This window comes from Periplaneta americana, chromosome 3 (assembly GCF_040183065.1).
Source record: "Periplaneta americana isolate PAMFEO1 chromosome 3, P.americana_PAMFEO1_priV1, whole genome shotgun sequence".
Lineage (NCBI taxonomy): Eukaryota > Metazoa > Arthropoda > Insecta > Blattodea > Blattidae > Periplaneta > Periplaneta americana.
The window spans coordinates 17,502,569-17,525,639 of NC_091119.1; the positions used below are offsets into that span (position 1 = coordinate 17,502,569).

The window sequence follows — 23,071 nt, forward strand, 5'->3', positions numbered from 1 at the left end:
TAATATGTTTACCATTTAATAGTATTATAATATTTACACAGTACTGTGAAATGTCAAGAATTCATCTACAGAATAGAAAGTGTGAGATATTAAGTAATTTTTTAGTTTTACCTTAAATAATGCAGGGTTTTGGCTATGATTCTTAATGTCTTCAGGAAGACTATTGAACATTTTTATCGCCATGTAACGTACTCCCCTTTGAAAGCATGATAATTTTGATGATGGCGTATGAAAATCATTCCTTCTGCGGGTATTTATACTATGTATGGCTGAGTTAGTTGGAAAATTTTCTTTATTACATAAGGGGAAATTTATTGTAGAGTATATGTATTGATTTGTTAAGGTTAGAATCTCTAACTTTTTTTAAAATAATCTACATGATTCTCTAGCCTTTGCTCCAACTATTATTCTAATGGCTCTTTTTTGTAATAAGAATATATTTTTACTATCCGCAGAATTTCCCCAAAATATTATTCTGTAGGACATAATGGAATGAAAATACGCAAAATATATTGTCTTTAAGATAATGCTGTTTAGAAATTGTTGTAACGACCTAATTGCGAAGCATGCTGAGCTAAGTTTGGGGGTTATTTCTTTGATATGATTTTTCCAATTTATTGTATTATTAATATGCGAACCAAGAAATTTGGTTGTTGATGTTTCTAGTAGAGGTATATTGTTGATAGTTGTGTCCAATGTTTCAGAGATTAAATTTGAAATGGCTTTAAATTGAATTATGTTAGTTTTACTAATGTTTAATGCTAGTTTATTGGTTGTAAATCAGTCATAAATTTTAAGGAGAATTATATCTGTTTTATATTTGAATGTGGCAAAGTTCTTGCCTTTCAGTTAGGAAAGCTGTGAGACTTTGTTTCTCCTCTGATGGAATTGCATATTTACAGACATTTCTTTAGTCTTGACTTAAGGTTTATATGCATACCCACAAAATGCAAAAAATGATGAAAAATTAGAATTTTCAAAATATAACTATTTTAATAGAGAATTTTCTCCCCTTTAATTTGATATAAGAATTTTCGATTTATGCCTTATGGTTTTTCAGATAAGTCCCATTTTCCAAAATGCTGCGTCATCAGCCACGGTCACTTAGGCTACTTTTGGAGTGCATTACTTTTGGAGTGATCTTCGTAGCAGTCAATCCCCTCATCCAGCATTGCTTGTAAAATAAACTTCTTTCTAGTCCCGAAATAGATGCATAGATATCTGGGCACGATCATTAGATTGAAAAAACTTTTTTGCATAATGAAGTAATTTATAATCTTTTACTATTCGTCATAAAACTGTAAATTTGTGTGTCAATGATGTTGTACGTCATTTTAATAAGAGTCCAAAAGTAGAAATTACAATTCTGAGGAGGATGGGCATAAACTCTGGGACAAACACCATCGCAGGATTTGTTGCATCAATGGAAATAGGGACAAAAATGCCAAAAAAAAAAAACATTCAACACCTGAAGTTAAAACAAGGCGGAGGTATTTGAGAGGCAGAAAGAAGCTGAAACTAGACCGACATGACGCTGCTTAAGGGGTGACATATGATGATGGAGTCTTCTAGGCTCTGAAAGTTTGTGGCTCATTTCCTGTAAATAGTAATTTTAGAATATTTAATTCTTTCAAACATGAAATCTCAGTCAAATATGGTGATACCAAGAAGATATTGGTGTCATTTTAAAGCTTGAAATGTCCCCCAGTGCCTGACAATGAGTAAAATAACATTAATATAATTAATAATTATCTATGGATTTTTTACATGATTTATGCAACATAAAATATTATTGTAAGTTACATATATGGTAATATTTAATTAATGTAAATAAAAATAAAAAATATCTCTATGTCAGGCACTAAAGAAGAGTATTAGCTATAAAACAGTGAAAAAACTGTGCCTCTATCTTAAAAACTGCATGCGCTTTCATATTTCAAGTTGCATGTCAAAATTATTAAACAAAATAATTTTCATAAATAATTTAGACATAATTTCAAGGGATCTGTTCATTTCATTCTCTTTCTGGTACCATTCTCAATTGTATAACAATTTTACAGAGCAAAATTATACAAACAATTTTTTTATGTAAAGGTGTACATATACCGTAATAATACTTACAGAATCAAACTTCAAACTTATTAAAAATATAAAATTGCTGAGTACAAGGATCAAACTTCCTCCAATAATTGAATTGGATCTGTATTGCAGGTATCATCTTGATTCTGATCACAGCAGCCAACACGAAGAGAAGCCTGAAGACATAGCTAAAAGAATATTGGCTTTCCCTGCAGCAGCCTCTTCTGCAAAGTCTATGTCAGGACGACATTTCCTTTTGCTTCACCATCACAGTGGTGGCAGCAATGGAAATGCAGGAGGAGAAACGTCTCTCGCGAATTCAGAGGATGGTGCGAGTATTTATTATGGTGGCCAGTCTTCTGTTGAGGACACAACAACGACATCTGATTCGCTGAATGCAGATCTTGAAGTCTGTGGAATTCTAGGTATAGTGAGGGTCACATAAAAACAGTTCCTAAACAGCAAATATTGCCGTCTTGTCAGTGTTGCCAACTGTTACCAGCTATCACACGATCCTACTTACTAAATGACTTATTTACTTACCGTACTTTATGTTGGAAAGTTATTTTAAATAATTCAATAATTTGTAACGTATTTTCGTAGGCAAACTATATGGGAAAGGGATCAACATGTTAAGTATTTTGTCTGGCAATACGAAATTCATTGGTTTGACTAAACAGTTGATTCACGAGACCTAACCTGAAAATGAATTTTGTGTGACCACATGAAATTATTAGTACTAACTCCGAAAACTTACCTGACTATAGTCTTGAATTATAACCACAACGCAACACATAAAATAACATATGTATTAATATTAATACTGATATTAATTAATTATTAGTATGTTCAGATTTCACTAGCTTCCAGTAACCGGGTCAGAAATCCAGTACAATTTTAATTTCATGGAACTCCAGTACCGACAAATATTGTCGATATTTGTCTCAGCTGCCAACATACCAGTTACAAAATCACTACCATTTGTCACTATCGAAATTCGAAACGAAGTTGGCAAAAGAAACTTCAACCTGCAAACTAGAAAAATCACCACAATCTAATAGCATATGTACTGTCTTCCTCCGACGAGTTTAGCGCTGGGACCTGAGGTATTCTTGCCATCGGTGTGGGGAGTTGCAGGTAGATTCTTTTGTTGCTACAGCCAAGCCGAGCCGAGCGGAGTGGGAAGTATTAATCATCCAAAAATATGCAGTCTTCAGTTTGTAGTAGTGTGTGAATATTTCAAATACACATTGTTTACCTAGGCCTATATGGTTTTATTATTAATATATTAAATATATTGTTGCAATTTTTGCTCAACCATCGCCCTGATGTTAGCTATATTAATATTATATGAATTACTCATATCAAATATTTCACTGTTACAAGTCATTTTTAAGGAAACATGCTTTGGAAAAGTTTTTGGTTTTATTCTATTGGAATTTTAGAATATGTGTGATTTGTATCGTGAAAAACAGATTCCTATAATGTCATGCGAAAATCATTTGTTGGTGATATCTTAAAATACAAATCAAATAGTTTTACTTCTCAAGTGAGTTCAGCAGTACAGTATATTTAAATTGATTACTTTACAAATTTAATTCAGTTCTACTAATCACTAAATTTTATAGCATGATTCTTCTTTTCATTAATATTATTGTAGTTTTATTATGATTTTTCTTTTTATTGATTTTATTGTATTTGTATTTTTGGTGGCGTGATGGCCTTAACTTCACCAGAATAAATAAATAAAATTTCCTACAATACCTTCCTTCTCTGAACACACAAGTACGAATGGTTACATCTCTATCTCATCAAAAATACGTTAGAAAACTAATAGGCATACTGCTCTCGTAAATTGGGCGAATGTTTTCAGTATGATTGTACTTCCTTCCAGACTGATGGTGTCACTGTTCCCTCCCACTCCAGTACCGCAATAGACTAGTCGGAACCGCATTCCTCTCAGCACTTAACTCCTCAGAGGATGACAGTAGTAATGGGAGAAAAATGGTTACATTTCATCCTTAGGGTATGAAGTAAGCTGATCCAGACTATATCTGTGTATTTTTCCATATAACTATGGTTATAATTAAAAGATTACAGTAGAACCTCTATTATCCGTGGTAATGAAGGGGGTGGACTGGACAGTTGATCGAAAAAATCGGATAATCCGTACCATAAAATATTTTCGTAAGTCCATACTGCAGTCTCATAATTTCCTCCATAGTGCTGTGTTCAGCATGCTAGATAGTGGATCAGAAATTCACTATTTTAATTCTGGTTTCAACGACGGGTTTATAAGAACCAAGGAAATTCCTTATGATGTTTGTTTGCAGAAGGATAGGAATAGTAGAGGGCTCCTGTTGTAGATCTACACACGTTTTAGGCCTACACCTTATCATTATTTTTCATTAAATCACGCACAGTTGTAACACCAATCACGTATTCTGATGCGAAATGAGCTGCGGTTTCTCTTTTCCTAAACCTCTCAATTATTTACATTTTTATTTCGATACTTAGCAAAACACTTTTGACGTCCGTGGAAGATGTTTATGTTATGTTTTATTTAACGACGCTCGCAACTGCCGAGGTTATATCAGTGTCGCCGATGTGCAGGAATTATGTCCCGCAGGAGTTCTTTTACATGCCAGTAAATCTACTGTCATGAGCCTGTCGCATTTAAGCACACTTAAATGCCATCGACCTGGCCAGGGATCGAATCCGCAACCTCGGGCATAGAAGGCCAGCGCTATACCAACTGCGCCAACCAGGTCGACTCCATGGAAGATATTTTGCATAGAAGTTATAAAGTACGGGCATTCGAACAGTAGGACAAGGACTGAATGCTGCACAGGTTTGCTATATAGCTACTGTGCGGAAGTTCTTGAGGCTATTTCTTTGAAAGAGGTAGTGACTATTTTAAAAGTTGGAAAAAACACCTTCAAGTAACTGTTCTTATTGCCTGCAGTAGTACTAAGTAAAGTAAAGGCTTGTAATAAAACACTCAAGAGAAAATAGGTACTAATATAAGGTATAGTACTAAGTTTTTTACATGTTTATTTCTGCAGTAAAGAAAGAAAGAAAAGAGTGACAGAAAGACAGTCGGATAATCCGCCGATCGGTTAATAGGGTGACGGATAATCGGGGTTCTACTGTACATTCAATACTTAGTTACTGAGACCTCTGTGGTGGCTGATCAGACCTTTAGACTGTCACGCAGGCGGCCCAGGTTCGATTCCCGGTTAGGTCTGGGATTTTTTCATTGAAAAATCCATAGTGACACTTGGGCAGACAAGGCCGCAGTTGGGGGTTTTCCCAGAGTTCTACCGTTTTTCCCCAAATTAGGCATTTACATCATTCCATCACTATTTCTCCATTTCATTATCATTCCATAGCATTCACCAAATGCCAGCTGGGGGGGCATGGAGGGGGTTGGCCTAGGGCCAGGTAGAGCTGGCTGCTCAAAACCTGGACCAGAGAACCTTAGTGTGATCGGCTGATGTGGTGTTTGGGAATGCGTCACCAGAGGGCTAGCACAATAGATCTGCACAAGGTCACAGTGCTGGACCATAGTGCCCCCCTCCATTAAATTCAATTAGTTACCGAGATACATTCCGTGGTAAGAATAAACATGAGTATATAGTATATACTAGACTTTTTTTAGTATATACTCTTGTTATTGAGAATAAAAACATTTGAGCACCTACTCATTTTTTATTATGTATGTACTCATAACATGGATATTCTCATATTTATAAGTTCGTTCTCTGAGTATGATTTGTAGCAGGCTCAATTCTGAATATTTGTTGATTTGTGTTCAGTTTAAAGTTAAATAAAAAAAAAAATGGCAGAATTTATGAACGATGTAGTACCTCATGGAAAAATATAGAAAAAGACGTGAACTTCAGAAGCCTTTAACGCTTCACAAAAGTGAATGTGAAAAAGGTTAAACACGTATTTGTTATTCATAAAAAACATAACCTATAAAAATATGAAGGCTATCAAATTATGAGGTTAGATTGTATTGTTAAATATAATTAACAATTACAGTTTATTTTGTAAAATTTGAATTGCAAGATGCAATTACTTTGTAACTTTAAAATATACAAAAAATAGAATTAGCATAACTGAAATTCTAGAAATGGATTGTAATCTCTATTCAACATCCCGTAAAGACGATTTCCCAGTACTATTGTCTTGTTTCCTGTTTTATTAACGTCACTTATCTGATTCACTCTCTCTTTCATGTTTATTTATTTATTTACTTATTTATTTGTTTATTTAATTAATTAATTTTATTATTTAATTTATTTAATTATTTATTTATTTTATTTATTTATCCATTATCAAAATTTACAAAAGGCAAAACACAAACCACTACAGCATGCGGATAGCATGTGAAAGTCTATAAAAAAAAAACTGAGCATCACGGTGCAATGTGGTCAAAGAGGATAGGTAACACGAGTACATACTAACTTTTAAACAATCAAGAAGGCTGTAGAGATGAGTATATATTCGCATTAGATAGAATGTCTTTATTCTTACGAATATGAGTATGTTCTAGTGGTTACGAGTATATAATCACAGTAAGTGCTCATACTCAAAGTATAAACCTTGAGAAAGTACTTAAACTTTATTCTTACTACCCATTGTAATAATGTGTTGACGCATTCAGATGATATCAACAAAATGTGTTGTAACTGTATGCACCAATATGAGTTAGAGGTATCCATGTATTGCCAAGGAAGCTTGTTTACATGTATGTAGTTATGAAGTTCGTTTTCTACATTAGATTTTATCTACAGTACAGTAGCATATATGCTCATAAGTGACGAATGACGCTGCCAGGTCTTTCCATGGCGCCACATTGCTTCCTCCTTAGGGCTGTATGTCCCGAACAGTCCCTTGGTAAGCCGCTAGTCGGTCCAGATGCACCACCATCATCTTCCCTCGAGGTTGTCGCTGGATGTGGTATACCACGTCGTTGATCCAGGTTACCACGCGGTATGGTCCATCCCAGGCACGCTGCAGCTTCGGTGATTTTCCTTTGGTCCTGGTAGGTCGATACGGCCACACCAGGTCGCCCTCCTGGAATCCTGCAGAGTTGGCTAATCTGTCGTAACGCACTTTCATCCTGTCGCTGGCCATCTTGAGGTGCTCTCTAGCCAGTTGATGGACTCCATTCAACTTCTCGGTCAGTTCTGCCACGTAGTCAGTCGCTGGGTGGCGTGCCAAACAGCAGATCACAGGGCAGGCGCAATTAATATAGGTTTTCTCTATCGGCCCTTTCAGTCCGCAGGATTATTTCACTTCCACTCTGTATATATATTTCTTTTCGCTTTATCTGTATATATAATTATTCCCAAAATTAATTTATTTTTATTTTATTTATAGGAATAATATTCCTGTGGTACTACAGGCCTACACTAGTTCCCTCGACCTAAAAATACAGTCTTCATTTTCCAAATGTCACGATCCACTACTAAGATTTATTTCAAATCATCTGTCCTCAAGTGAGGTTGACCATTGGGATCTGGAATTAACAAACATAAAAGATAAAGAGGAATGAAACGAGCAAAATAGTGATTCGATTTGTACATTAAAACAAAAATTTACGTGTTAACATATAGATGATAGTGTAGAATTTGAAAAGAGGCCTTCAGAATTTCCATTACAATCTTCTGAACCTCATAAAAGGGAATTTGAAAGGATTTAAGGATATTACATGTAAATTTTGGTAAACAACCCCTTGCTCCAAATAGTAAGCCTGCAACATCCCAGTTGTAAAGCGAAATGCCATATTTTTCACTGAGGTATGGAAGACAAGGTACATATTTAGCTCGCTTGTCATCATTAATCTGCAGTGCTTGATTTGTGTCTCGTTCAAAGCAAATCGTAGGGTCTAAGACCATCGCTTTCTGGGTTCTTCTATTGATGGCAATTATATCGACTCTTCTATGAGAATCATCTTCAGACACGCAATGAATCTCCTCATGTACTTCCCATCCTCTGTTTCTTAGCAGGTTGGCAATCGCTGTACGGACACGATGGTGTCTGTTGTTACGCAGCAGCTCTCCCTTCTTACAGAACCCCAGTACGTGACCAAGTGTTTCAGTCTCGCTGCAGCCGGGATGGCGACAACGGGTAGTACTGAAGGTTCTGCCAGGGACAGAGATCACTCCGGTGACGTTGCAAGACATCTTGATGGCATTGATGTATTCCGAGGACGAAAGACACTTTTTAGAGGAGATCCAGGAGTTTGCTTTGGGGCATTCTTCAAATGTACAAACACCTTTGCCTTTATGTGGGAGCTGGCACCATGACTGGAATTATTGTTTTCTGAGAATTTCTCTGAGATGTTTTCCTTTAGTTTGAGGAGTGACGCTGTGTGGAGCAATCTTCAGGCGCGTGAGAGATGTTTTCTTCTCCTCTTTTAGATTTCTCATGTGATGTAGATATGCATCATTCACGTGTTCCAGTCGCCTACAGATGTTATAGTGTTGAATACTGGCTTCCCATTCAGCTCTCAGAATTCCAAGACCTCTTACGTTCTTCGATGCATACAGCATGGCATTCGGAGTGTCATCTGGGAGGGACAATATTTCCTTGATTACACTTCTGATAATTTTATCAATATTTTTCAAAAAATTTTCAGGAAGTTGGTTGAGTGGAGCGCATTGCAAGGGATAAACAAGACCTGGCATGTCCCCTTTTCACGTGGTCACCAAAAATATTTACCGTAATTTTATATGATATGTATATTTACAAGAATTTTTTCATATTTGTGGTGGTCCAGCTTTCTACCATACACTACAATTGAGTTTTATATTACGTTACTGAGATTAACTTGTGTGACTTTACTTGTCGTTCATAAAATTATATATTATCCTGCCCGACCAGCCTCATGGTCTAGCAGTGGCGTATACTGGTTAAAGGGTTTGGGCTACCGCTGACCCTATTATTACACAAAATATATCTAACAATTACTTTAATTTTAATTACTATGGTAAAACTAATAATACAAAATTATTACATTATGTTATATTATAAACTTTTTCTTTTGTAATTTCCTTGGGCTACCGCCAGTAGCCCGCAAAATACGCCCCTGTGGTCTAGTGGTCAGAGCTTCTGGCTATAGTTCATGAGGTCCCTGGTTCGATTCCCGGTTAGAGCATAGGAATTTTTCCTTAAAGGGGATTATTTCTGTGTTCGTCCATGGTCTGGAATTTAGGTTAAGTTTAGATTTAAGACCTCTCCTGGCACCACATTATCATAATCAGGGAACGGATTTATGTGGACTAAAAATATATGAAATATGTAAATATATATGTAGTTTTTACCAAAATATGGAATTAAATATGGATTTTTACCAAAATATGGAATTAAATATGGACTTAAAATTATAAAAAAATGACTATGTACGTTAAATATTGGTACATTTTAATCAAACTAAACAAAAAATATAATGGACGTACCTTATCTTCCAATGTAGTTTCAACAAAACACAATTTTTATTGTCTGTTACCATAACAATAGGTTACAAACATTTCTTTCAAGTGCTGAAAAGTGAATCTTCTTCTATTGTCTCTGAGGATAGATTTATACTGACTAAAAGAGCGTTCGACGTCACAAGAAGTAACTGGTACATAATTCAATTTCACAATGTCTGCTGGGGATAAGTCCAAGTTAATCTTCACTGTTGATTCACCACTCATCACAGCAACAACCTTTTGTAGTTCTTCATATCCAGGGTTTTTTGAAAGTACAGTGTCCACCTTAGCTCTTACTGCATCTGCAACTTTACCTCTACCACGATTCAGTTGTTCCACAGTACTATTTATAATTTCAAAACTTTCAGATAGTGAAAGGTGCCTATTTTGGAGACTTTTGAGCGTTTTTATGATGCATGAAAATGTATGCTGAATGTGAGCTAAGTCATTCTTCACACTTATGTCACAGGTAACTGTTTTCGCAGTATCAATTGAGACTGCATCTTCAGAGTCCAATGCAAGGAGAACATTGTTAATAGAGTCTATATGTTCGGCATAATATTCAACTGCTTCTAGCCATGTACCCCATCTAGTTAAAATTGGCTTTGGTGGCAATGGAATTTCAGGGTACATTTCTTTCAACACGTTAACTCTACTGGGAGCTTTGAGAAATACTTTTTTCACTGATGAAATCAACAAATCTACTTTAGGGAAATTGTCTCTGACCACTTCTGCCACACGATGAAATGCATGCGCCACACAAGTAAAATGAGTCAATTTAGGATATACAACAGATAATGCTTGTCCAGCTTTGACCATATAAGGGGCAGCATCGCTAATAAAGAATAACACATTATCGTACATAATACCCTTTGGCCACAGGATACCCATAGCTTCGTTGAACAGTTTAACTATAGTTTTGTTATTGCACTTTTCTAGAACATCACAATGTAAAAGAATTCGTTCAGAATATTGTTCACTTAACAAACCGATAACTACATTACCAACAAGTCTACCTTCTTTGTCGGGAGTCTCATCAATGGAAACCCAAATTGAACTATCTTTAATTTCATCTCTTATCTTCTGTATTGTCTCATCGTAGATGGATGGAGCATACGTCTTCCTAAGTGTTGACTCATCCGGGATTGTATGTTGAGTATATTTTTCAAGGAATTCCCTGAAGACCTTATTCTTTAGTTTGTAGAGAGGAATATCAGCAGAGATGAGAGAACGGCACAGGTCGATGTTAAACTCAGATCTTACATTCGATGTTGTTGGTTGTGTTAAAAACAATTGTCTCTGCTTGGAATTTAGTTGTTTGTTGGCCTGATGTTTACTAGTTGTAATGTGTTGTTGCACCAGGAACTTTTGTGTAGATGATACTGCACACTGACACAAATTACAAAATAATATTTTATTGTCAGTTGATAAACCATCTTCTTTAAATTCTGAAATGTAACTTGTTAGTTTTGATTTTAAATTGACTGAATGACGTACTTTTGGCATATTTACCGTCTTTATAGTATGATTTACAAAACTGAACCTATGTGTACTCTGACTGGCATTTAACTGTTGAGCTGCACAACTGAAGTCTGTTAAAAATTTTAAATTAAATTAATACAGTTTTGTAACTTACTTTCCCATTGTTGATAGGACTGCTAATTTTCAAATAACTCTGATGTTAAAGGGATTACTGAACATGTGTTTAAATCTCTATTGTTGAAATGTATTTTTAAAAGTTAATGGAATTTTGTTTTGTTTTATTGTTAAACCTAATATAATATGGACTGTTTTATATGAAATATGGAAAATATATGGAAATTAACGAAAATATGTACTAAACTCTAAAATATGGAAAAATATGGAAAATAAAAGTAGGATTTTTCAACCCTACACATTGTGAAACATAAAGATAATGCAAAATATAAATTATATTAGCTTTATAAGTAAATATGTATTTACATATAAATCCTTTCCCTGATCATAATCATCCTATCACATCATCGGGGTAATGTAACTCTGCCTTCCAGGCGCCCCAACCTCAGAAGTGGGTTACAACAAAGCCACAGCCAGGAGAGAAGACCAGAAATGTCGAAAAAGACAACCTGGTGGCATTGGATAAAAAAAATATATATATATTATCCTGCCCTTCACTCGATATTATTCTGCTAAATATGCTGTTTATCAAGCATAAAAGTGTAACATGTTTTTTAGTATGAGAATTTTGAAAAATAAGAAAATATAAAATTAAGTATAATAGTAATCTTGTCGAAGAACTTGCTCATTCATTTGTTCCTGAAGAATATGTTGTTGTTGTTTTCTAATGCCAGGCGTTTGACAATAAAGTCATTTGACCTCTTGCACTCCAATATTTTTCGAAGTTCAGCCACTGAAGCACAGATTTTGAGGTGTTCCGAATCCATTTCTTGATTTGAATTGCACAATGGGCAGTTAGGGGGCTGATATATTCCAATTCTATGCAGATGCTTGGCCAAACAGTCCTGGCCTGTTGCCAATCTAAATGCAGCCACAGACGATTTTCGTGGTAAATCGGGAATTAACTGTGGATTATGATGCAGAGAGTTCCATTTTTTCCCTTGAGATTGTGCTATCAAATTTTGATTGTTGAAGTCTAAGTATGTAGATTTAGTAACAGGTCTGTAAGTAGCAGTGCTGCCCTTCTTTGCTAAAGCGTCCGCATTCTCGTTTCCCAGGATTCCGAAATGGGATGGTATCCATTGGAATAAAATTCTTTTATTGAGTGATATTAATTGAGAGAGCATTTTAGTTATTTCTGCTGTTTGAGATGAAGGTGTGTGTCTAGAGACTATTGATAGAATAGCTGCTTTGGAGTCTGACAATATAACTGCATTTTTAAGTTTACTGATGTGACATAGAGATTTCTGAGACATTGATTAATGGTGATGACCTAAAAACAACTGAAAAATGATTCACAAAATGCCCTTACAATTTACATGAAAATGCCTTAGACGTTTAAAAAAATGGCCTTAAAGGTTAATAAATTAAACACAAGAGACTGTATATGGGTAGATAACAAACAGATAGTTTTTAAAAGAAATCAAAATTACTCCCTTGTTTCTACTGCTCTTATATTGAACGACAATTTTCAATTAACACAAAAATAAAAAATTAACACGAATGTTATATATAGCCCCTCACAAAAATTTAAATAATAGAAATAATAGATTTCATATTTTGTACTCTGCTTGATAATGTGTCATGTATTTACAGGTACCACCACAGAAGATGATGAAGAGGGCAAGGGATACATTGAAGATGAGAGCAGTGGTGCTAATTCAAGTAGCACAGACAGAAATTCGTTCTCAGAGCGTGAAATAAAACCTATTTTGAGCTCGGATAAGAATGAACCTAGTAGTGTTGTAGATTCAGACGTTAGAATAGGATTAGTAAGTGGGAAGAGTAGCAACTCCAGTAGCATTCCTGTCGTTACATCTGTTGGAGCATCAAGTGTGTCTTCTGCGAAGTCTTTAACAGGGAATTCTCTGCTCGAAGCACATCGGAAAGCATTCAAAGCTGCAGGGGGAAAGACTGGAGGCAGCAGTGGATCTTCAAGCCTTCGCATCCGTATTTGTAAGTCTCCCAACAGCTCCGGTGCTGGCGTGTCGGGCACTTCCGTGAGTGGTGTGAACAGTGGGCGACAGCTGGAGACAGACAGCTCAAACGAATACGAGTCTGAGACCGGTATCCCAAAGTCCCCCACTCTGTTCATTAGCGGTGTTTCTATCAGTCGCACTCCTGAACCGAGATCTCCTGCGATCGTCACTACTTCTTCCGGTGTAACCACAAACTCATCTGTAGGTCGTCAGTCCCGTTCTTCCAGCCTCACTGTTCCTCCACCGCCACCCCTAGCACCTCCCCTATCGACGACGATCCTCGGGTCTTCGAGCATGTCCTTAAACACCGCCACCACGACTGTTCACTCGACGTACCCAGAACCCCAGACACCCATGATGCTCAGCTCATCCAGCCCCGTAAACTTGACATCAGCTTGTGTTACCATGACGAGTAACAGCATGGTCATCACACCTCCACCACTGCCTCCCTTGCTTCCCTCGCCGGGCTCCCCCATTAGCATTTCTAGTCCTCGTTCAGGTGCGCCTTCCCCGATACTGACATCAGGGAACGGCAGTTCTGGAGGTATATCATCAAGTACGAACCAGACTTCTGGGAACTCTACTGCGATGAATGCGACAAAATCGAAATCGGCAAGCGAGCCAGAGAGGGAGAGAGAAATGTTTCGTTTTCCGAAATCGTCAACAGATGGTGCATTAAGCTCAGTGCTTCACGTTCAAGAATCTAATCTAAGTTCGGACGATTTCCACGAAGCTTTGTTCCTTCTTGAGCGTTCTCCGAAAGGTGGTGGTGGTTCCTCGAAGCGACGAAAGAAGTCTAAAAAGGAACGTCACAAGGATAAGGAGAACAGTAACGGATCGAGTTGTTCAAGTAAAGTGAAGGAATTTAAAGAAGCCAGCTCTGCCTTATAAGGTAAGAGAGAGAGAGTGAGAGTGAGTGTGTCATTCTCGGTTACTCACTAGAGCCAAGTTGTTGATATTTAGATGAGAAGAGTACCTGCTGCCAAGTTTGGTAAGGTAATGATGACTGAAATTCAGTCACATCACAAATAATGAATGTTTGTAGCTGGCTTGAGCATTTTATATGTTTCAAAAAGTATCTTTGCTCATGTTGAACTCACTTGTTCGCAAGTGAATCATGCTCAAAACCTTTTAAAGCTCAAGCCTGTGAAGTATTAAATTTTAAAACTGTTGAAGAGAAGTGTAGGTTGGACGACTTCTTCCATTGCTTATTTAATATAGAGAATGCAGCATTTGGAAGGTAGGAGCTACTTTCATTTTAAAATACAAATTGAAGAGGGAAAAGAAATCCTATCAATTTACAAATAACTAAATCCATTTCAACTATTTTTACTCATTTTCTTTGAAATCGGGATATATCGTATTTCATCGCATAATCTTCACATTTTTAAGATTTCAAAAAGGCTTATGACTCTGTTAAGAGGGAAGCATTATATGATATTCTTATTGAATTTGGTATTCCCAAGAAACTAGTTCGATTAATTAAAATGTGTCTCAGTGAAACATACAGCAGAGTCCGTATAGGTCATTTTCTATCTGATGCTTTTCCAATTCACTGCGGGCTAAAGCAGGGAGATGCACTATCACCTTTACTTTTTAACTTCGCTCTAGAATATGCCATTAGGAAAGTTCAGGATAACAGGCAGGGTTTGGAATTGAACGGGTTACATCAGCTTCTTGTCTATGCGGATGACGTGAATATGTTAGGAGAAAATACACAAACGATTAGGGAAAACACGGAAATTTTACTTGAAGCAAGTAGAGCGATCGGTTTGGAAGTAAATCCCGAAAAGACAAAGTATATGATTATGTCTCGTGACCAGAATATTGTACGAAATGGAAATATAAAAATTGGAGATTTATCCTTCGAAGAGGTGGAAAAATTCAAATATCTTGGAGCAACAGTAACAAATATAAATGACACTCGGAAGGAAATTAAACGCAGAATAAATATGGGAAATGCGTGTTATTATTCGGTTGAGAAGCTCTTATCATCCAGTCTGCTGTCGAAAAACCTGAAAGTTAGAATTTATAAAACAGTTATATTACCGGTTGTTCTTTATGGTTGTGAAACTTGGACTCTCACTCTGAGAGAGGAACATAGGTTCAGGGTGTTTGAGAATAAGGTGCTAAGGAAAATATTTGGGACTAAGCGGGATGAAGTTACAGGAGAATGGAGAAATTTACACAACACAGAACTGCACGCATTGTATTCTTCACCTGACATAATTAGGAACATTAAATCCAGACGTTTGAGATGGGCAGGGCATGTAGCACGTATGGGCGAATCCAGAAATGCATATAGAGTGTTAGTTGGGAGACCGGAGGGAAAAAGACCTTTAGGGAGGCCGAGACGTAGATGGGAGGATAATATTAAAATGGATTTGAGGGAAGTGGGGTGTGATGATAGAGACTGGATTAATCTTGCACAGGATAGGGACCGCTGGCGGGCTTATGTGAGGGCGGCAATGAACCTTCGGGTTCCTTAAAAGCCATTTGTAAGTAAGTAAGTAAGTAAGTCAACTTTCAGTGATCAGCTTCCATAAAATGGGGGCATATGCGAGCAAGTAAGGCCAAATTGCGTGATTTATAGCAGAAGAGGAAGTAGAGTTACCATATTCTGAAATCTGAAGTTACTGACACATTCATCGCACCAACAAACTCCTTGTACCAACTTCGTCATTTATATCACTTTTGCAGCCTCTGCATATTTACCACTACACACTATTTACAAATAGTCTAACATAAGTTGATATGTAAAATGTCTGAAATTAAATTTCACTGAAACAAGTCTGTCACAGAAAATCTAATCCGTGGAATTTAGTAGCTTACTTGATAAGTCCCCTGCTGTTTACAGTTAACAAAATGAAGGATGTATCAGGATGAATAGCATTTACACGTTTAACAATCACACACACACAGAAATACGTTTCTTACAGCCCACATCAACATGAGACCAAACGAAACAAAACTCGATAAATAAGACTTCAATATGAAAAACGCGAACACATTAGAAGATTTTCGAAAATGTATGTGGATGACTAGTTTTGTTATCAAAAAGCAGACATGTCCGCATAAATACTGACATATATGGTAACCCTAGGAATCCAGTATTAGTGTGGGATGTTGAAATTTTAACGTGAATAATAATACCTTTAAAAAATATATAAAAATGACTGTAATGTTATTGAATTAAAAACACTTTTTTATTGACTAAAAACATTCACGGTATTGTTGAATCACATATACTGATACACTGAAGTCGATGTTATCTGACTACTAGACCAGTCTGCAGAAAGATGGTTGGTCTATGCCTAGAAAAAGTGTTTGAGCACTTATAAACAACAACCACTCACAACCAAGAATTGTACTGAACTGAAGGCATTTATGGCCATTGGCTTGATGCTAACATCTCGCACCTCCACTCCATTTTCGTCAGCAGCCATTACATTCGACCTTGAGCATGAAGGTACTTTGTGTTGCAGTGGTGGCACATTATTTTTAAATAATTCTAGATCGTGATAAACTGAAATATCTATGCGATGATTATGCAGTGAAATTTTAAAGTCCTGATCAGTTTGTTTATAAATAAGGGTGTGTCCATTATGGGTTGGTGATAATTACACGATGAAATACGGTAAATACAAATACTGAGTTGCTACTGGTTGTATAAATTTGTTGACTGTTATGTACTAAAATATTAAGCATATATCTAAAATTACTTTATCTTATCCAAAAGATTATTTATATTATGCTAACATTGTAAATTGCTTTTATTTCAATACTGAATTGTGCTGGAAAAAATTTCGTCAAGTTTGCATTTCGAAACGGGCGAGTTTAAGTGATAAATTTAAAGATATCTCTTCGCATTATTTGCAAGCCCTAAGTGATAGCTTACCGATGCTACCAGATCTACTCCAGGGACATAACAGGGTTTTCTGTCTATGTTTTCACATGTGAACAATGTAAAGAGTAAACAATATGTGGCATGTACGATCCACGAAAATCACTCACATCTTCATCTGACTTTTTCCTTTCACATGAATGACCTTTTTTTTTTTGCCTATCTAAAAGTGCCGTTGTTTCGTTGGTATTGCCAGTTATTTGGGTGCCTGATACGAGGGATTTTACTGTACATTAATTAATTTGAAAAATTAACGTAATTCTAGTCTGTTGGAAGACAGTGCAAGAAGTAACTCAAGTGCTCATTTTGTTAATATATTTGCATTTTATCCACCATGTGTTAGCAATTATTATTACTAATCCCTGAGGAAATCCCAAATCTTGTTGTCTGACTGAAAGTATTTGACAGCGAGACAAACACAGAAAAGAATAGAGACAAAGAGATTACCAAAGAGAAAGTAATACCCAAAATCTAAAAGCTTATTTCATGTTGTATCTGACTATAAATATGAAAAATCAAGATACAGAAATAAGGATTGCCTGTTGTGTGTGTTCCTGACGTTTGTGATGTGGCTACTGAAATCAATGATTGCCAGTACTTAATGAAGGCGTCTTTTGATCAGTCCATATTATGTCACAATGTAGAACAAAGATCCTCTTTGATTAAGTATAATATATTTGAAATTTAGTGATAGAAACTGTTCAGAATCTGAGGTCTGAACTTTGATACAGTTCCTCTTAAATGTGAAATGATATTGTGGATCACTTAGTATCCATTTAGCAAATGAATACTCGTTTTTGTCTCACTTCTCTTTTCCGATAACTTGCCATACCAGTAAGCAACATGCACAGGCTGCAGTTCTTTGTTACGTGAAGTTGATGTTATTTCTGAATTTGATTCACGAACCAGACAGTTCAAACAAGGAGATTCTAAAATATTAAGTTGAAAAGAATGGACAAATGCTACTATTGTGGGTTTGAGCGAGTCTTTATACTATTTTGGACATCTATATCATTGTGTTCTTGTGTTTATTCAACATTAATTGTTCAACGGAGAAGAAGTTTGTCATTTCACATTGAAGAGCAGAATGAATTGGTGAACGAATCCTTAAAAACTGCCACTATTTAACTTGATTTCAGGTACAGATCAAGAACAGTTTTTATACCATGTTAAGTCATCATAGCATTAAAACTCTTCTCATCAACACAATTAACAATTTGGCCCAAATTCTCCTAATTATTTTGTTTTTAATAATCTTCCTCAGATTGTCCTTGGATCTGACACTGTTTTTAAGTTGTTTTTTTTTTTTTTGTGATAACGTGATATGTAAACAAAACTATGTGAATGTGTTATTAATGCAGAAGGAAGTCAGTACGGCTCTTAGAAGCATAGGTGACAGTCAAAATAAAATTACAAAAAAAAAAAAATGTGTATTTTATTTTTGACACAGTTGTTCTTTAGACATCCTTTGATTTGCTGCAAATCGAATAAATTTATTTCATAGTGGTTGTTAGTGTACAAATGCTTCCAGGATCTATGTCTTCTTTCTACATTTTCCCTACAAGTATACATTATTGTTTTATTTAAAATAAGTCATATCTAACTGACATATGAACATGTTATTAACATTTCCAAATTTTGTGTATCTAGATGATATATATGGGCGTAATTTCTGTTGAAAAATTAAAGAGTCAGCTTTTAAAATATATATTTCTAATATCACCTGTTGAGAGACACCCTATGAAGTTTATCTGTTCCTATTAACTGTTTGTAAGTGAATAATTTTTTATGTTAAGTATGAAATTAAATGATTCAGTGCATTTTAGTTGCTTTATTATTGTTTGTATAGTTTTCGTGAATTTTTGTATGCATTTCTTATGTTGGAATCTCATATTAAAAGTGATTATTGTGCTAACTGTATTAGTGTAATTTATAAACCAAACTGGTGATACACATGTGGAAGATTACTAGCAGTTCTACGGAATTTAAATTATTTTTGGACTCTATTGGTGGTACAGAGATGCTACTGTATTTATTCAATTACGAGTTTGTAGGGTTTCTCGTTTCTTTTCTTTCTTTTTTTTTTCGTAAGAATAATAGACATTTTATATTTTATAATTTTGATTCCTGTACAAGATATTCACTTGTTATTGACTTTGTTAAATATCAAAATCGTTATTTAATACAATATCTATAAACGCCTAAAGTGAAGGTAGTTTCAGCATTAATGATAGAAATCTATTCCCCCTTCAGCACATCAAATAAAATGAAAACATTGTCCAAGTTAAGACACTTCGATACTCCACTAGACTTCATCTTTTATGGTTGCAGTAGTCAGGATAATATTTCTTCCTCTTCAAGAGCTGTCGCTATGGATCTTAATGGACTGCAGTGTTATTTTTTATTATTATCACTAGGGCTAGGATTTTGATGACCATTAAATCATTAAAAAATGTCCTAAAAACAATGCATTTATGACCTAAAAATCTTTCAAAAATGCCCTAAAAGTTGATCTTACATTCTAAAATTGGCTTAGTAGGAAAAGGAGTTTTGTGCTACTTAATATTTAGACTAGTAATTAAATTAAATTCTAGTGCCAACATTTAAGTTTATTTAATTTTACATAATTTTTTTCTAAGTGGTACACTTTAATTAATTATTTTACCTGATGTAGTTTCCATGTAGCCCACCACAAGACCACTCTTATACGGAATTAGCAAGTATAGAGGAGTCTATATTGAAGGGGTGGTTGGACTGATCCATTACGTGGGGTGTATTACGTTAAAATGACGATATTTGTGTAGAAAAACGATTAAAATATTATACAAAATAATGGGTATTAGCCACCAGTATAGCTCGGTCGGTTAAGGCGCTTGCCTGCCGATCTGGAGTTACGCTCGGGCGCGGGTTCGATTCCCGCTCGGGCTCATTATCTGGTTGGATTTTTTTCTGAGGTTTTTCCCAACCGTAAGGCAAATGTCAGGTAATCTATGGCGAATCCTCGGCCTCATCTCGCCAAATATCATATCACTATCACCAACTCCATCGAAGCTAAATAACCTCGTAGTTGGTACAGTATCGTTAAATAACCAAGTAAAAATAAAGGGTATGAATGGACAAAATATGTAGACAAAATATCAAAGGAAATAAACATTAGTTTATATTAATAATGGGGATTTGTGGCGAAAATTAAGTGAAAATGCCTAAAAAATGTCCGAATAACACAAAAGATGCTCTTATGAGTTGAAACAGACAAAAAAATGCCCTAACAAATATGTCTTAAAACACTCAGTTATCACATAACATTTTTTTTTTTTTATCCAATGCCACCAGGTTGTCTTTTCGACATTTCTGGTCTTCTCTCCTGGCCGTAGCTTAGTTGTAACCCACTTCTGAGGTTGGGGTGCCTGGAAGGCGGAGTTACATTACCCCGATGATGTGATAGGATGATTATGATAATGTGGTGCCAGGAGAGGTCTTAAATCTAAACTTAACCTAAATTCCAGACCATGGACGAACACAGGAATAATCCCCTTTAAGGAAAAATTCCTGTGCTCTAACCGGGAATCGAACCCGGGACCTCATGAACTATAGCCAGAAGCTCTGACCACTAGACCATGAGGCTGGTTGTGATGGAATATTATTGGCTAGTTACGCAATTTCTCGCCTGTGATTTAAATCAATTCAGCGACGGAGAAACAGTAACATATACATACTAAAGCGGCTATGTTTCTGGATTACTAGAAAAAAGGTGCAATTTCATCAAAATCCTAGCCCTAATTATCATGGTGAATAATTAATTATCTACTGCAGGAAGTAACTCAAATATGAGCAGTTTTTAATATGTATGATTTTATCAATGTTTAAATTTAATATAGTCTGTAAAAAAAAAAAAAAAAAAAAAAGAGTACTAAATATTTTGACTTGGATTAGAATGAACACAGTAGTAACACTGTCGAAATTTGTTACAAAATTTGACTTTCGACACATGTGCACTAAGAGTCTTACTCCTTCAGTCTCGAATGTTGAAAACATGATACTGATGATTATCCTCTGACATTTTTGTCACACACTAGATTTTTTGCAATAAATATAGGAGAATGTGAAATGTAGGGGAGAGAAGAAATTGCCACAAGTTTTTCAACTAATACTATTGTTGTAATTGATAGTGTGGTAGATATTTTTCAAAGACCCAAATAAATTTCTAATATAATTTCTTCATGTTTAAGGAGACATTATCAGCATAGAAAAAAAAATGTAGCTTATATTTTTTACATGTAAAACTCGTCATCTCATTAGCTCACTTGAGTAATATTTTCATCGTGAAAGGGGCCAGAAAAACACACATTTTTTTCACAACCATATCCCCCTATTCCTTTTTACGTGTTATTTTATACATTAGTATTATTTTGATTGTGATTTAGTTTTTATGTTGCTTTTATTAGCTACGATTTCACTTTATCTCTATATTTGTAGTTGAATGTAACGTTTCTTAGAGACCGTTTAATGAAAACATATTTACTGCATTCTATAATTTTTTATGCAGGCAAGAGGCCTATTATTTTATAATAGATACAGATTGCAAATTACAAGCATTGCACAAATATAAAACAGTATATGTACAATATTCTAAAGTTTTGACTTGAGATTTATACATCATCTAACATGTTTTAAACTATTCTAGTCTTTAAATAAAATCCCCATGACAAATTGCAATTTAAATTGAATGTGTTAATTGTTCTAACACATTATAAAGAATGGGGTGAGATTTGTTGAACTCACCCTAATATGGCACAATTGTTTATAGTAAGTTATTACTAATGTTGTACCACTCCTTGTGCTCTTGGTACTAAGTAATTGAGTCCTCCATTGTACGAATTGTCTTAAGTCAGTTGTTGTTGAACATGTGATTTTAAAATGATTCACAGGTGAAAGAATACTGATATATTAACCATAACTTAATGACATCCTGTCTCTTGATAATGAATTTAGTGTCAACATTTTCTCACTGTTCTTAGTGCCAGAAGGTTAAATATTTCATTGTGTGTTATATTACCACCATGGTACTGTTTCCTGACAAATTGCTTATCATCTTAAAAATGCAGTTCGCATTTAAATTTGTGACATTAGCATTATTATAGTATATTGCAATACAAGCATGGTAAGTGCATTATAACAGAATCAAGGAAAAGTTAGAGAAGACGATGTAGTATTTTTTGGCTGATTAATAAAAAAAGAAATTATTATTATTAATTGATTAACTAGTGGACTTACTCGTGTTAATTATGTATGTTTGTGCGGCTTACAGCTGTTTCGGTGCTTCATCACACCATCCTCAGAGCCTACTAAACGACATTTCATATAAGCTGAGAGGATGCCAAGGCATTTCTTTTCCCTTTTACTTGCCCAAGTCCGTCAGTAACAGACCAGTAGCTGTTACTTCTTATACCTGCACCCCCAAGCTGTACACACTAGCAAATAAAATATTAAATAAAGTACATAAGTGGATATACATGGTCTGTCTAAAAAGTTCGGTGAATGGTGTCATATCTGAACGGCAACTTGGCGCATGTGCTTGCGCATGCGCATGGTTCTTCAGAGACTTGGGGAGAATCGATACACAGCATGCAATGCATGTGACTGGCAGTGTAAACAGACTGCGACCAGTTGAACGTAGTCACTGTGAGAGGAAGTGTCACAGCACAATGGAGGAGGAACGTGTAAACATCAAGTTCTGCTACAAATTGGGGAAGACTGCAACGGAGACACATGGAATGTTGGTGCAGGTGTACGGGAGGGAAGCCGTGAGCAGAAAATGTGTTTACGAATGGTTTAAACACTTCTATGAAGGGAAGGAAACAATTGAGGATGAGCCACGTTCAGGTCGGTCATCGACAAACAGAACCCCAGAAATGATCGAAAAAGTGCGACAAATGCTGGCACAAGATCGGCGACTGACTCTAAGA

The 23,071-nt window shown here is 35.6% G+C and overlaps 1 protein-coding gene across 3 annotated transcripts in view; it reads left to right on the plus strand.

Annotated features, from left to right (window-relative positions):
• LOC138695809 (uncharacterized) overlaps window positions 1-23,071 on the plus strand; it is a 228,166-nt gene that overhangs the window by 87,605 nt on the left and 117,490 nt on the right. For all 3 annotated transcript variants that reach the window (XM_069820040.1, XM_069820041.1, XM_069820042.1), the window contains 2 exons: window positions 2,212-2,504; window positions 12,819-14,093. In XM_069820040.1, the coding sequence (XP_069676141.1) occupies window positions 2,212-2,504; window positions 12,819-14,092 (1,567 nt within the window). In that variant the 3' untranslated portion in view covers window position 14,093. The remainder of the gene's footprint in view (window positions 1-2,211; window positions 2,505-12,818; window positions 14,094-23,071) is intronic.